Below are 17,102 nucleotides of genomic sequence, written 5' to 3'. Positions count from 1 at the left end.
ATGGTGCTGTGGAGTTCGTGTAAAACAGACTCCCAGACCATATACTCTTATGGCTACCCTGCACTTACAATGTCTAAGGTATTGCTTAGACACTGTAGGGGCACAGTGCTCATGCACTGGTGCCCTCACCTATGGTATAGTGCACCCTGCCTTAGGGCTGTAAGGCCTACTAGAGGGGTGACTTATCTATATCTGCATAGGCAGTGAGAGGCTGGCATGGCACCCTGAGGGGAGTGCCATGTCGACTTACTCGTTTTGTTCTCACCAGCACACACAAGCTGGCAAGCAGTGTGTCTGTGCTGAGTGAGGGGTCTCCAGGGTGGCATAAGACATGCTGCAGCCCTTAGAGACCTTCCTTGGCATCAGGGCCCTTGGTACCAGGGGTACCACTTATAAAGGGACTTATCTGGATGCCAGGGTGTGCCAATTGTGGAATCAAAAGTACAGGTTAGGGAAAGAACACTGGTGCTGGGGCCTGGTTAGCAGGCCTCAGCACACTTTCAATTCAAAACATAGCATCAGCAAAGGCAAAAAGTCAGGGGGTAACCATGCCAAGGAGGCATTTCCTTACAAACACACTCCTTCCCTGCACCAATGTTTATGTTTTTGTTTCTTTTTACCCTGTTCTTGTATATAGATGGCCAGTACCCAGGTGGCTTGAATGCTAGCATCATCAAAGTGTGTTCTTTGTCCTGTTGGGCTCACATGCTCTTGTCTCTGAAGTGTGCCCCCCTTCACTACTGATTTTGGTGGCCCATGAGAGCTGACCCACTGATCGGCAGTTGCTTGGGCACCCATATCAATAGTTATCTACATTTTAGGGGCGCGGCATCCGATAACTATGAACTGGTAGATGAGCTTCAGATCTTCTAGTATCTTTTCTCCACTTTCCCAAACTGATAATTATATTATTTTTCTTGCCTGGCAACTGCAAATATTACTATTTAATTTGATAATGTTTTGCTTTTGTTTTTGTCATTTACAGTGTTTGAAATAACCGGGGCTGTGGGTGGTTAAGTTTCCAGACCTGTAACAAAGTAACCGGATTTTCGTGCGAGACTTCTGATTTTCCACCTTGCATTTGTGGGCTAAGGGTGTGTGATGATTGTGAGTGTTGCAATTTACAGTTACTGTCACGACTTACGTGCTGCTTAAACCTGGAGTCCACAGAATGAGTGGTGTGGGTCTTGTTCTTGAATGTTCGGCCTAGGCCCAGGTAGGGGCGACTCTTTCTGGTAGCCACGGTGCTGCAGGCAATGGGAACGCCAAGAGCAGACCGTGTCCCTCAGAAGTAGCGCCAGAGGGAAAAAAAAACCCTGAAGAGGGGAAAAAACCTCCAAAAATTAGGTTCCTGAAACAGGAACAAAAAGAAAAGGAATCAACAGAGGCAAAATACAGGAAAATATACTGGAATTGACGAGAGCCAGCACAGGAAGGCAAAGAATAAGGAGCGAAGACACCATCCAACAGAAAGTGTTACAGCGCAAGGAGAGAAAGAATCACAGCCCTTAAATACCAACAAACAGGAAGCGACCAACAAGAAGTACAAGGACACCATCTTACATAGGGAAAAAACACATAGAATAGAATGGATTAGGAGCCATAGAGAGTAGGGAACAAGGAATGCTGGGAAGAGAAGGGAAATATGGGAAGGGAGAAAAAACATAAAGGAAGGCACAACCAGATAGCCCGAAAAAGCAGAAAAGAAAAGAACAGGTGAGGGGGGGTCAGACCTGCCTGTGAGCGCGGTGCATGAAGGTAGAACGAGGCCCCATGCCCAATTTGGAGCCTCGGAAATGCATAGCAGCCTAAGGGCGCGGTGCGTCTTGTGCCCGCGTGCCGCGGCCCGAGCCAAATGTTCGGCTCGTGCCGCGCGCAGCGGTGCAACAGTTACTGCATTGTGTTCTTTTGTGTTTATAGTTCTAGTGCTCGCGATCATATTGTGATCACAATCAATTTATAGTGTTAATATCCAGGGGCTCTGGCTTTATCACTGCGTTGACCTTGCATCAGTGTTTTTATTGTGTTTTGTGTTCCTTGCTCTGTTTGACTTTTGCTCTTATTGAGCATGTGTCTTGATACTGAGATATCATTTATGTGTTCTTTCTGTACTAAAAGCCTGAGCCCTGACTGTTTGCATACATGACGGTCACAATTGAGATAACTGGTTTGTATTGTAGCCCCCATCACCCTCCATAACTTCCTTAAACTAAGCCATGACTGCTAGTCCAAGTCGAGACAGAGAGGCAAGGAGGCATATCCAGACCTTCTTCCTATTACAGACCAGGTACCGAGGCCCATATTTATATTTTTTGATGCAAACCTGCATTAGCGCAGGGTGGCGTTTACAAGTATAGTGCCGGCTAGCGCCATTCCTGGCTATGACGCTAGCCGGGGCTAAGACCCGGTTAGCGTAAAAAATGTTGATGCCAACTGGGTAGGGAAGGCGTAGGGAAAACTGGAGGTTGTGCGGGAAAGAATGGCTCTAGTCGGGTTAGAGTAAAAAAAATGACTCTAACCTGACCAGTGTCATTTTTTTTATGCACAACCCCCATGGACATGACTCCTGTCTTAGTAAAGACAGAAGTCATGCCCCCCAGCCCAATGGTCATGCCCAGGGGACTAAAGTCCCAGTGCCATGTAGGGAGGCCCAAGTTAGGCCCCCCCTATGGCACTTTAGAAAAAAATGTAATAAATGTACCTGGACTTACCTGGGATGGTTCCCCCATCCCTAGGTGTCCTCCAGGTGTGGGTGCAGGTGGGTGGGGGGTGTCCCTGGGGGCAGGTAAGGGCACCTGTGGGCTCGTTTCCATGGTCTCTGACCATGGAAACGAGCCCACAGGTCCCCTAATGCCTGCCCTGACCCAATGTGATAAATAATGGTGCTAAACAGGCTTAGCGCCATTATTTAAGGCCCTCCTCATCCAGTGCGTGAATTTTGCACAGGAGGATAAATAAGGCGCTAGGTCCTTTGAGTCATTTTTTGTCTGGGAACGCCTAACTTGCAACTCATTGACGCAAGGTAGGTTTTCATGGTAAAAAACTGACGCTAACTCCATAATTTCGGCGCTAGATGGGTCTAGCATCACAGTATGAATATGGAGTTAGGTGTGCGTCGAATTAGCATAAAAAAATGACACAAATTCAACGCAAACAGACTATAAATATGGGCCCGAGTGTCCTAGGTAATTGGAGCACCAGCACACCTTAGCAGTGCTTGACTGTCTGTGTGACTGTGAGGATTGGAATAAAAGCATGTCAGGATGCAAGTCATTGGTATCACTCCGCGAAAATGTAGCTTGCACCAGGGATTTTTATTTGCGTAGTTTCATTCATATTGAGTCTAATTGACCTCATAAACAGTAGCAGAACGTGGACTTTCAATTCCATGAGTGCTGTGGAAAAATCCCAGTGCAGGTCTTTGGTGCAGCACAAGGAGGCAGAAACATGACTGGGATTGTTTGTTGTTGTGTGGCTGCAGAGGCATGAGATAGGCCCTCGTTACGAGTGAGCTGGAATAACCCCCTTTATATTCCTCCATGGAGTTCTTATAACCAGTACTCGCGGTAATGTCAGGATGGGAAAAATAACAGGGATTAAGCGTTTTGGGGGAATAGAGTGCAAGAGTTGAATTCATTACATTGATTGTCGCGTGTTTTTCCGGTTATTTCTGCAAGAAGCTTTCTCTGCTTTAAGCAGGTGAAATTTCCAGACAATACACCATGATGCAGAATTATTCAAGCATTTTTTTTAATTCTTGGGTAGGTAATTCCAGTAAGCATCCGCATTAGAATTATCGAGTTACTATTCGAGTGGTTCCTGTACAGCAATGTACAAAAACAGTAATAGTGAACAGTTTAGTGGCCGTACCGCTAGGAGCAGACGGTGCAAATTCATAAATATTTCTGTTGTTTAGTTGTTGGATGCTTTCCTACTCATGGATTTCCTTCCGTTGCAATATCCAGAGCGTCCACCAGGTTGCCAAACATCGACTGAGTTGGCATGGACACTCCCATCTGGCACGTGAACGTCTACTCATTTGCTCTACCACCAAGTGAGCTGGTGCAACTACTTGCAAAAATATACATTTTGAAGGTCTTGAATATGCAATTTGCATGCTTTGAAAAGACAAACTCATGCCCCGAATGAACACGTTACTTAACGTCGGTTAACCTGCTTTCTGGTGAATACTCCATCTAATAATGGCTGTTTCCTCATCTTTAGAATATTCACCAGGTGACACACTGGATCTGAAAGCTTTTATAGCAGTGTTGCTGCATGTGTCGAGGTTGTGGCGTGCAGCTTTGCACGGACCTCGTTCTACCCCGGAAGTGACGAAGTGGAGCCCCAAATAAGTGCCACCCCTGCACCCCAACATCACTTTCTTGCTTGATTCCTTCCGCCCTCTCGGGTGCAGAGGACAACACAATCTGGGGTCTATGATTTGGGAAGTTTTTAGACTGTAAAATAAGGCCACTCCACAGAACGGGGTGGTGGGAGGGCAGCGAGAAATCTGGGGTTAGACTACTCACCAAAAAGATGGTTACCAAAGGTAAGCATCTTTTTCATCTTGTAGCAAGATATAAGGTTCTCCTATGAGAGCCACGTGATGTGATTGGAAGCTGTGGTGGGTCAGAAAGAAACTGAAGGGCTCAGCCTTGCTGGACAATCAGAATGACCGATCTGTCAGACGCAATGTACTCACATCCTGGAGTCAAATCCTACCTCCCACAGGTTAGTTGTGTGAGACTAAGGGTCATGTAAAGCTGCAGGGGAGGGGGACTAAGAAGGTCGGTGCCCCTGCTGACCTGTATGTTGTCTGTCTGATCCTCATTCCCAGCCACTAAAGGGCTGGGGTGACTGCAGGGCAGGTGATGGAAAAGTCTGGTGACTTCATAAATGCATGGTAATGGAGTTCCACATTAGGTTTGGCTACTCACCCCAATCAGCAGTGCCCAAACCTGCCCAAATGATGTATTTTGCTACATTCTGACACCTTGAATGGTTTGAGGTAAGGAGGCTTAGAACTCTCCTGGATCCAGAGGGAAGAATTTGCTGGCCATGTTCCAGAGGTCACGTGTATAATAGCCTAGCAGGCAACTGAAGTTGACCAAACTAAAGTCTAGGCTGGGAGAAGAGAATATTAGTTTTCCGAGTACCTCAATCCTTTTCAGCTCGCTGTCGTGGAGAATGAATTAGGAATCACCTTAAGAAAGCACCACCAAACTCTCAGGAATAGTATGATGTGTAAGAAAATGATTGTTGCCCGGTTTCGGTCTGTGGCATCTGGCCACTTGCCTGTCCACTGGTTGGCAAGAACAAGATTTATACCAAGTGGCCATAAGGATATTGGTTAGTGCCTTACTCAGTGGTAGCAAGGGCTCAGAAGAAGCCAGCTGAGACTGAAAGACTTCATTAACCACATTTGTCTTAACCTCAACAGAAGAAAATTGCAGATCCAGGACCAACAACAGGCCCAGCAGTGGTAACCTGACTGGAGGACCCTGTGGATCGTTGGAGTCCAAAGGCAAGCCAGAGGCAGCTGGAAAAGGGCCAAAAATGCAGAGCATGGCCTTCTTAAAGGCTTCAATATGCTGCAGCTTTGCTGATGGCCTGGGGAATTCATGGTGTATTGGAAACAAAGCTGGGATTGACAGCGAGATCGACTAGCACCGTGACACCCTCTCCACTTCTCTTTAGATAGGGGGTGACAGGATATGGTTGAATTCAACTTTGCCTTTTTGTGTTTCCACTTCAATGCGGGCTTTGACTTTCCAGATGAAAAAGCCTATACATAAAAAGTAGTGCTAAGGAAGCCCAAAGAAATTTCCTCAAATGTTCGAAAATCTATTAAAATTGACATTTTCTTGAAAGTCTTATCAACAACTTTTCTTAGAAATCCAATGACGTGGGAGCCATGATATTGTGTTGTGATCTAAAGTATTTTATTCCTTTAATAATCATTCAACATCAGCCCAGCCAACACGTTTCGTCCGCAAGATTTGACTTCATCAGGGTTTATTACTGTCTGTCTGGTAATCCTTCATCTATAGCACAAGTCAAACAACAACCATATTTCCTTTTCCTCAGTAGGACCTGTGTATGTTGAAATGAGGGATGCGATATCTCTTCTCCGCTGAGCCTTCTCATGTCACAGACTATTATAAGACTTTCAAGAAATGTTTCAACATTAATTGATTTGGAACATTCGAATACATTTCTTTGTGCTGCCTTAGCTCTCCTTTTGTGTATGGGCTCTGTTACTAAGTATATGGTCTCTGAGCAATAGGACCATTGGGAGGTAGAGTGCTGAACTGATATATGCTAAGCACTAGCACCGGTGCAGCTGCTTGTTTGCCAATAATGACTTTCTAGATGACCTCGAATGGAAAGAGAACCTGTTGTGGGATAGACCTAGAGTGTGGGCATGGGGCCTCACCCTGGACTTTGAGCAGGAAAGGGACTTGTGTGGCTTTTGTCAATGTTCAGCAATATAGAGCTTTGTTTCTCTGCCCTGGATCACCTTTGGGTACACAGGGGACATTCCTCACATGACTTGGAGTTGTGTACCGAGCCCAAACTTCCAAAGGCACTCCCCATTCTGGTCTGTCACCGACATCTGTTTATAATAATAACTGCATTGAGTGAACCCTGTGATTTTAGGTGGGGACATTGTTCACTTGCACACTGAAATTCGGTTTGAAAAACTTGTGAAAGTAACAATAAAAGGGGGCAGTGCTCCAGATCCATGTTCAAAGGTGCAGAAATAAAGGACCAGATATTGATTCACAAGTGTGAGGCTTATGTGCAGTTTTGCTCTGTCATTTCCGGAGCGAAATAAAGTGAAATCAGAGCTGCATGGCACCACATTGCAGCACATAGAAGCTCTGTTAGGAAAACTTCAGGATCAAGACTAGCACCTGGGGAATATTGTAAATATGAAGAATCTTCAGTTGGAAGTGTCCATCAGAATGCTTTTTCTCAAAACTATTTTCGTTATCTTTTCCTTTCTGAATTATGTTAAGTCGGCTTGATTCATAAACTAGTGTGCAAAAACAATCTGTACGCTACAGTAGTTGGTGTCCCTTTATGTCTGGAGTAGAGGTCTAACATTTAAGACATTCACAAAGAATCCCATGAGTATGTCTAAATTGATACATGTACCCAGTGCAGTGACCACAAAAGACACTGACACACGCTTTTAAGAATACAAATCTATTGTATTTTGTTTATTTCTGTTTTGTTTATTTGTTTATTTCCAGGAGTTCATTTAGAAAGTATTCACTTAAAAATGTTAAAACTCTGTGCAAAATGTGCATGAGTAAACTAGGCCAAATTGGCATTTGAAGTCATAGATTTGAAATTGTCTATCTTCAGAGAACACATTTTCTATGCAGAAAAAACAGTACACCATAAATCCCCAAGATGCAGGCAGGTGTTCCCTTCTTCAAACTAGAAAGGCATTAACTCCAATATTCAACAGGGTTGGAAACTGCTCAGTGGATTTTCCAGGGCCATGCTCATCCCTGCCGCACTGGCTTTCTCACTGTAATCCTATTTGTTTAACAGTGAAATGTCCTTAATAATCGTGGGTGTTGGAAATACCCCTTCTACGTGGTTAACCCCAAACATTTTGCCTTTCTCCTCCTACTTTTCTGACCCTTTTTATTGGCTTTAGGACTCTGGACACTTTACCACAACTAATCAGGGCTAAAGTGCATGTGCTCTCCCCTAAAACGTGGTATGATTGGCTTACACCCATTTGGCATATATAATTTACCGGTAAGTCTGTTGTAAAGTGGCATACCATATGCCCAGGGCCAGCTACTACTGGGCCTGCAGCACTGATTGCGACACCTACAGAAGAAGCCTTTCAAACTTATCTCAGACCTGCCACTGCAGTGCCTGCTTGCACAGTTTAGTGCTACATCGTCTTGGTAATTCAAACTACTTGCAAAGGCCTAAACTCCCCATTTAGTACACATAAGTTAAGTCGCCACTAAAGTAGGCCCTAGATAGCCCCATGGGCAAGGTGCTGTGTATATGAAAGGTAAGACATTTACTGTCATGTTTTCCATTTCCTAGTATTGACAAACAACCTATTTCAATGTTCACTACTACGAGGGCAGCTCCTCTCATAACAGGCGCATTGGAAATTCCCATATATATGTTTACGTGGTAACTTCTGATCTGAAAGGAGTAGCATTGGCATGTTTGGAATGATATTGAGAAATTCTGCTTACTGGTGCAGTTTAATTTTACACTCTTGTTTTAGAAAATGCCACTTTTAGAAAGTGGGCATTTCAATGTGCTTATTATTCTATTATTATGCAGCTTGACTCTAATCCACATCTTGGGCAGAGTGACAACTACACTTTGGTCATACTTTCCCAACAGCCACAACACAGGAGGGGCTGGGTGTGACAGAAGAGGCATCTGCTTCCATCTGTATACTGATGGTCATCCTGGGCTGGGGAGAGGGTGGGTCGTTCACACCTTATATGTCAATAGGCTATGTCCTCACACAATGGCCTGAATTACCCCCTACTGATGTCTGGAGCCAAGGCTGGGTTTATAGTGGTTGTGCTACATTTGAAAGGGTTCCTTTGAAGTCACCGCTGAACAAAGACATTTTGGAGTTTAAGTACAGAGGCTCTGCCCCCATGATTTTAGAGCACTTTTGGAACTCTGCTAGGACAAGGACACTGCCAGGAAGAAGGACTGCTGGACTGTCAGGAAGGACTGCCACCTGGCACTACATTGCTGTATTGGCCTACAGCTGCTGTGTGCTGACTTGTGGGAGGGACTGCCACTTTGTTGCTGCTCTGTGTGTTGGCCTGCTGTACCTACCCTTCAAGGAGAAGGACTGGACTATTCTAATTGTCTTTGTCCCCAAGAGTCTCCGAGGGTGTGTTGGCCTGCCCTGTGCTATCAACAACCAGCAGGTAGGGAGCACTGTTTAGAGTGCCTTGCCTTCTCTTCCAAATTAGAGCGTGGTGAACGTTTTTCAGTCCCCAACACGAGGAGAGAGTTTCCCTATTTGGTGGTGTGGCCTGGGGTGGAAGTTGTGTTGGAGAACTGGAATTCTGCCATCAGCATTTGGGAAGCACGCCACACTTCCCCTCTGCAAGAGCACTTTTATTGTTGCCCCCAGCGCATGCAGAGTGCTTTCCTTGGGACCCACCACCTACCCCAGGTCCTGTGGACTATGCCGTGACTGCTGACCAAGATGCCTGACCTACAGAGACTTTCCCTGTACAGGGACACCTCTCTTCAAGGCCCTTGGGTTCCCGGAGCTACCAGGAAGTTGTCAACATGCTGGTGCCAACTGAGGGGGCCATGGGAGCCAAGTGGCGCAGAGGAAACCTCTGAAGCTGCGTCGTGAGCACATAGCCAAGGGGAAGCTGCACTCTCAGGATTCAGGCCCCAGTTCTGAGGCCTACACACTAGCCTTCCTCTGTGGCCCCAGGGGAGTGGACCTGTCAATGTGATCCTGATCCCCGAACCCCAGACCCCACCAGGAACACAGTCACTGAGTGAAGGTCAGGAGGGGGGACTGTTCTCTTGGCCTCAATCACCTTGTGAGCCTGACCAGACCCAGAAGGTACCCGGTTTTGAGAGGGCTGGGGAAGTGTCACTTTCCTCAGCCCCGAGGAGCCCGAATTTCTCATCCAGGCCAGGGGACGTGGGGTGAGTCATCACAGGTACCATAAGAAACCTAAAAGGAGCGTTGTCAGTTCTGCGCTCCGGCTTAGCTAAGGTGGGGTGCACTCTTTTCATTGTGACAGCATCATTGGTAATGGACCCACCCTGGAAAGCCTGGTGTTTTACCCTGACCCATAATATCACCATTTCTACGGTACTAATACCTTGACCTTATCAAGTATCATAGGAGCACAAGGATCCCCAGTGCCTCTTCATTTATAGGTGTACTGGATTCAGCCTGATTCCCTGAGTACTTTAATCCCACTAATAGCAGGGCAGAGGTTCCTATACCTATGTGGGTTTATCCTCATTGGTATCTTCAGAGGGATAGTAGGATTCATGCATTGGTGATGACTGATAAGGTGTCATATGCCTGGTCTCTCACCCAGGTTGCATTATTATGTGTCTGCTTGTACTACAGCCAACTGCATTTAATAATATAATGTGTCATGGGGGCATGCATTAGTAGGATATTATGAACCATTCAGTAACTGCACAATCTGCATCATATTTATGACCTGTGTGGTCTTGTGACCTAAGAATATATTTACAATCTAATACATATATTTTTAGATAAACCAGCGTGGAGTCTCTTTTGTGGTATATTCCAACGCATTACACATGACCTCTGGAGATAAGCCTGACTGCACTGTGCCAAGCTACCAGGGGGTGAGCACAGGTTATCTTTGGTGTGGTACTGACTTGCCATGACTAGAGTGGTGTCTTCTGCCTGGCTTTGGTGCTTACACTTGCAACCTAAAACCCCATTTCTAACAGTGGTGTTATCACCAAAGTTAGTTTATTTTGCCACTATAAAATTCCACAGTTCCTAATTCCCCCGCAGCTGCATCTTTTTTGCACATCTAAGTTCTATTTATGTGAACAGAAAATATATTGCAGTAAGGCCTGACTTTCAAAAGAAGCGCTGCCGTGCACAATACAGCTGTATTCCCTGAGATGCTGCAATGTGCCCTGCAGCAAGGAAATCTGTGTTTATTCAGAACACCAGGGACTGATGTGAGTAGACATATTGCAGTCACCTTCTCAACCCCCCACTTCCCACAAGGAGCTCTCAATTATAGACGCAGGTGGGAAAATGAAGCCAAAATGTTTCTTAGCAGGAAGTAATTTGTTAACCCTTCGAGTCAATAGTAAAACAAGGCTAACAATGGTATCATGCAGGGCGCATACTACAATGAAAGAATCACACTAATCCTGCTCAGCTGGAAAAGCATGTACATAGCCTAGTACGCTATTTCAATCAATAACACATTTATTTTTCTTTCATTGAAAAGTAACGCCCAATAGAATAAAGAAATCAAATAACCTATTTCTTGGGCTCCATAAATTTACTGATGCTTATGTGATGGGGCCCCTTGTAATGCTTCGCAAATGACTTTCATTCCTGAATATTTAAGTAATTTGAGCACTCTACTTTCAATATGTTTTCTCTTGTGACAAATAAATGGACACGTATTACTACAAAGTGCTGTGGCTCAAAGCACTCCCCCATGCGCACACTCAGACACGTCCTATGCTTGCTTGAGGACGCAGGACTGGTCGGGTCACGATCTTTTCTTGGCATTTATTGCTGGCTTTGTGCACGGTCGCGCTTGGGCATCTGGGGCGAGTCGACTCGCTGGAAGTGTGGCATTTGTGAAACTCTTATACTTTTTTTAGCGCCGCATTTGCACCCATTTTTAACGCATAAGCGGCGCAAACGTACAAAATACAGTTGTATTTTGTAAGTTTGCGCCACTTTTGCGTAAAAAAATTACGCAAATGACGCAAATGCAGAGCAAAAAAGTATAAATATGGGCCTTAGTTCTTCAAGCCCATCACTTTCACTCATTCGTGGGATTGCCTTTCAAAAATCCATCATCATTGGTAAATGCTTTACGTTTGTCCCTCCTTCGGGGAGATTTGTTACCGCCTTGGCCATCGCCCCTGATACATGGATTTTTTGCAGTTTTGCCCATATGTTTGACTGCGAGCAAACTTCTATTTACGGTCAAGCACGCAAAGTGCTCTGTCCCTGTTGTTATCTCTCTACGGGCTTGTAACCACACCCATCAGTTTGGTTGATTTGTGGGCTTGCCTTTCAAAATTCGCTTGACTTGAATAGTGAAAGGCATGCATAGGTCATGCCTTTTCCGGTGTTTAGCCCTCCTCGAGCATACTTTTTTTTGGACTACTTTTTGTGTATATTTCGTAGGCAGCGCAATCTCATTGGGCAGTAGTCGAGCGCTTTGCATGATATCGACCATCTTACATGGCTAATTGCACTTTTTCCGGTTACATAGATAATTGCACTTTTGCCCTTACATGGATAATTGCACTTTTGCTGGTACGTTTCTCTGTGAGTGAACTTCTGTTTCGTTTTCTGTGTCTCCTTCACGCTAATGGCGACAGTCGGCTTGCTTATGTGAAACTGTTTTACTTTTCATTTTCAGTTTATGTGGCAAGACAAGTCCGGTTAGGAGTTTACAACACTAATAGCTCTAACTCGAGCATACGCGAGACCCATTGTATTGCAAATGCTTGTTCTCTTTATCTCTCTCCTTCACACTCATGCTCATGCAGCCCTGGTGCTTTGAATTTGCAACTGTTTTACTTTTCATTTCAATTTATGTGCTCAAGAAAAGTCCAGTTAGGAATTTAAAACGGTAATACTCTAACTCGAGCAAATGAGAGGCCCATTGCATTGCAAATGCTTGCTTTTGCTGTGCCATTGCAATGATTTTCAGAAATTAGCCTGCATAAGATTATTTAATTTCTTAAATAAACCTTTAGAGAACTATCCCAGGACATATATTATTTGTTATGAGGGAAGTCTATGAAATTGTATTAGTTTGTTAGAGTCTCCCAAGGAAGCATGTTGGGTCATTACTTCCTGTTTCTTGTAGCAATCACTTCATCTTTATTACTATATAAAGAGACCAGAACAGGTTAAACAGGTGTCACAATTGCTTCCATGCTTTTTGCTCCCTCATTACAGTCTGTTTCTCAATGCCCAGCTCTTGTCTGTTCTTCCTTGAAACTCTCCCTGAAGACTTCTGTTCATTTTGTCATCCGGCCTGTTTGGTTGGAATGATTTGTTTCTGAGCTTCAGTTTTTTTCCTTCGCCACAGCAACACCCATTGAATTTTGATGCTGCCCCAGATTTACGAGTTTTCGTAAACCTGAGGCAGTGCCAAAATCCACGGTGGTGTTAGTAGGGCGCAATGAGGAGAAATGCTTTAATTTCTCCTTGTTTTTTGCTCTTTCTCTGAGTGCTGCATTCTCCAGCACACAGAGTGAGACCAAATCCCCATTTAATATTGTTTTTGTGCAAGAAGGTGTTCCTTCCTGCACAAAACAATCTCCCTTTCAAAACAGCCATCCCTGCACAATGGTACAAGGATTGCTGCATTGGCGCAAGGGAGCATATTTAGCGCTGGCACAGGGGGAAGCACAGGGGTGCGCTGTATTCTGTTAAATATAACCCATCCCTGCATTGTTTTTAAATGACAGTGCGCAACGCTGCCAAATTTGACGTAGTTTCGCACACTGTCATTTTCCCTTAAATCTGGCCCTGAATCTTTGAACACATTCATTCTTCCATAAATGGTGTCACCCTTTCATTTGGGGCTATCCATTACAGCCCACAAGTTCTTTTCTCCCTCACATTCATTCAAGGAGAAGGAGGGATTTTAACCATTGGACCATTGAGGCGTCTTTAGCTTCAATATTGATGGGCCTAAGAGCTACAATATTAATGAATTAACTGTTTGTTGGTTTTGACTGAGGGGTTCGAGCTCACTCCTTTAGAGCACAGACCATAACCACAGCTTTAGCTTAGGAGTTCCTATCTTGGACCTACGCTAAGCATTATGTGAGTGTCCATCCAAACTTTTACCAGACACTCCAGTATCGAATCTCAGGTACGCATGGACCGTCATTTTGTCTGTTTGTTCTGCAAGCCTTCCTGCAGTAGGTCCACTCCTCAGGCCTACCTGCTTTCGGGGGGGGCTATGGTGCTGACCTTAAAGGTAAGGAATCTGTAGGAAGAAGTATCCATCAGAAGAATATTGCGGAATACCAACCTCCCCATTCTGTGGAGGGAGCTTTTCAGGATTAAAAAGATGCCTAGTTAGATTTTCTTACTGCCAGTTGTCGCATCAGTCTTTTTAATCATTTTTTTGATTCTAAGGCTACGGAAATAAGCAGGAAATTAGATGTCACAGGGCAGGGCTGGTGCCTATTTACAGCTCTGTGTCATCATACCTGTAGTGGGACAGAGCCAAGACAGAGGCTGACAGTGTCACATACCAGCATGCAGGTGCTATTATAATATTCTTCTGCATCTAGCCTGGCTCTTCGGATGATTAAAATGTTGAAAAATCTGTGGGTTCAGGATATCAACCAGAAAAAGCATTACCAGATGTACCATATTTTTCTGTGTTATGGACTTAGCTGGTGAGAACTGCATACTGTGATCAAAAATGTTATGGGTATGATTCATGATCCTTTACATGGGAAGGGAGGGAAACAGCTAGTTGATGTGGGGAGCTGGGAGATTTCTTATAAATAATTTATGAGATACTCCTGTGTGGTTTGCTCCTTCCTGAACCGCATCAGTCCTGTGCACCTAATCACTGGTGACCTATTGTTATTTTTGGTACTCAGGATGAGAATGCCCGTTATTACTTGCTCATTGTACACAGTCTTATGCTACCCATGTTCATCATTACACTAAAAATACTAGTCAAAAATAGGACCACTGAGGTTCACCTCCCCTATTAGAGATTTCACTGCCAAAAGCCCATTTCTGCAACTCAGAATATAAAAATCACCAGTAACTCATGAAGGACCTGTCCAGCTTGTCGTTTTCCATCTCTTTGCTTGTACCTTCTCATTTTCTCGCTTATTCCATTCTTTGCCAAGCCCAATGTTTGTGAGCATCTCTGAATGTAATTTCACAAGTATTGCCTCCAGGATTTTGCAAAGTGACTTTAACATATAAACACCCTTAAAACACGTAGGCTGGCTATACTTCGTTCCCAGTGTGTGCACTACTTCAGCCTGATAAGTATACCTCTTGCAACCAAAGCCCTTGTTATAGGTCGTTGTTGGGAGCCCTGGTCAAGGACGGACTCTCAACAGCAGCGGCGGCCTCCGCAAATGTCAAAGGGGGGGGGGGGGGGGGAGCGGGACAAAAGAAACAATACATTTTTTTTTTTAAACTTACCTTTCCCGCCGTTCCCGCCGATTCCTCTGCTGCCACGCTCCTCTGCTTCTGATGGTAGGTGTCCCAACATTTGCTGGGACACCAGCAAAGGCTCCCCAGCAATCCTGGCGCTGCTTTCATGCTACATAAAGCATGAAAGCAGCTCCAGGATCGGTCTGAGCGGCTCAGACTGCTGCTCAGATACAGCCCTGGGGTCTGTGCAGTTTCTCCAGCCCAGCTGTTCAACACAGCTCGGCTCGAGAAACCTAAGTGCGCATGTGTGTTTGGCCAGCCTGAGGCAGCCAGCCAAACACACATCTACACTTGGGTGCACTCTCTCCTCCTCGCCCCTCCCACCTCCTGTGACCCAGCCCCGCCCCTCCCTGCATATTTTTCATCTCCTGGCTGTTGGCTAGGGGGGCGACGTCCCTGCTCAATAGTGGACTATAATTCTATAGTTAGCATTTGCCATGATGAGTCAGGGTAACTTATCAAAAGGTCATGAAAAAGCAGACAGTGCTGGCTCACTTGTGTAAAATTGAACATCGCACACACGGAATGGTTTCTGGCACATCAGTGATCAGGTGCCAATATAAAGATGCTTCTGCATTTTGCTGTTTTTAACAGTTTGAGTTCTGGGCTTCCGAGATGACACACATAATACTAGAGATCACTTCACCCCACGGTGATATTACCTTGTAAGGAGTGCATCAGGTAACTCCTTTGTCTCATCTTCGAGTAGTACATGAATCTTGCCAACTCTCAGTGCTCTAGGAAGAAGACATACAGAACATTAAAACTCACATTGTCAGAGTCAGCCTTTCTCTAACAGCACTCAGGTGAACAAGTTGGGTCTCGCACATGCAAGTTCCTTCCTAAGCCCCCCAAACACAATGTCACTTTTTCATTTCTACCAAGTCTGTGCAGTTGACAAGCAATTCTCAAGATTTTTAATCCACACATCCATGAAATAGACGCTACTATTACAGGTAATTTTCCCTCTCCAAGATTAGACATCCCAAGTATCACTGAACATGAGACAGTGTCTGTGCTTGGGTTGAAATCTGACAGGTACAAACACTTACCATAAATCTCACTGTGGAATATTCAGACTTTCAATAAAGTCCCTTAATAAAATCCTGACATTCTTCCCAAAGCATTTGGGTTGAAAGTAGGAGTATCTTTAACGCTTCAATGAAAAACATTGATCAAAAAAGAATTGAAAGTGATACCAAGAAAGTTAAAATTACATCGAATATTCATAAAAATGACTGAGAAGAATGCAAGTGTTCATTCTCTCGGAAAAGGAAAGTCTCCTTCCACGCTGTCTTGTAATGTTCTTAAAGATCAGTCGTCATCAAAGTGGGACGGGGACTCACCATGTGAAGGGGCGAACGTGTGAACACAAATGTCCATGATGTTGAAAGGCTCAGCAAGAAAGACTGAGGCTGATTTAGAATTTGGCAGACGGAATAAAGGCAATTGGGATGGCGGAGGACTTCACGCCTACCACCCTGCCTTTCCTCCACCTGCAATACTGAGAGTTCACCACCAACCTTGCAGTGAACTCTATGGATCCCTATGAACCACCCTCACAGACTTTCATGCAAAGCCATTGAAAAGTTTGGGGGTAGCCATCATTGGCGACTGACACTTTGACCAAACTTTTGAAAGTTTTATATTATTCAAAAATAAACTCTCAAAGCAAGAGTTTGTTTTTGAAAAATGTAAAACTAATGGCCCCTACACCATTGGAGATTTCTCACATGGTGAAGGACATTGCTCTTTTAGGTCTTGGCTTTAAACGGCGTGCATGCGCTGCATTGAACCGAGACATGCTGTATTTACTGTTGTGTGCTTCAGCCCACCCATAGGCTTGCCATTTGCTGGCTCCCACGTCATTCTGTTATTCCTTCTACCGATTGGTCCATGACATGCATGCATCATGCCTCTGTCTGACTTTAGCCCTCCCTGAGCACAGCGACCAAGTACCACTACATATTCGCCATTTTATTGCATTGATTCTTGACTACTTTTTTATTCCTGTATGACACACCTGGACTTGCTCAGCTTTGTTTCTTTTGCTGCTGCTTCCTATCCTACAGCATGTTACTCGTTGTTGCCATTTCCAACCCACACCTTTGCTCTCCTCCCCCGAACTCTGCTCTCCACCTGTGCCCTACCCTGG

General features: G+C 44.8%; 1 protein-coding gene across 1 annotated transcript in view; it reads right to left on the bottom strand.

Annotated features, from left to right (window-relative positions):
• Positions 1-17,102, bottom strand: part of LOC138284807 (uncharacterized) — a 353,976-nt gene that overhangs the window by 216,311 nt on the left and 120,563 nt on the right. Inside the window, exon 2 of the mRNA XM_069223976.1 lies at positions 15,610-15,684. Coding sequence (XP_069080077.1) covers positions 15,610-15,661 — 52 coding nt within the window. The 5' untranslated portion in view covers positions 15,662-15,684. The remainder of the gene's footprint in view (positions 1-15,609; positions 15,685-17,102) is intronic.

This window comes from Pleurodeles waltl, chromosome 3_1 (genome assembly GCF_031143425.1).
Source record: "Pleurodeles waltl isolate 20211129_DDA chromosome 3_1, aPleWal1.hap1.20221129, whole genome shotgun sequence".
Classification (NCBI taxonomy): domain Eukaryota; kingdom Metazoa; phylum Chordata; class Amphibia; order Caudata; family Salamandridae; genus Pleurodeles; species Pleurodeles waltl.
The sequence above is the reverse complement of the archived record's forward strand: the minus strand, read 5'-3'. Positions and strand labels throughout refer to the sequence as shown.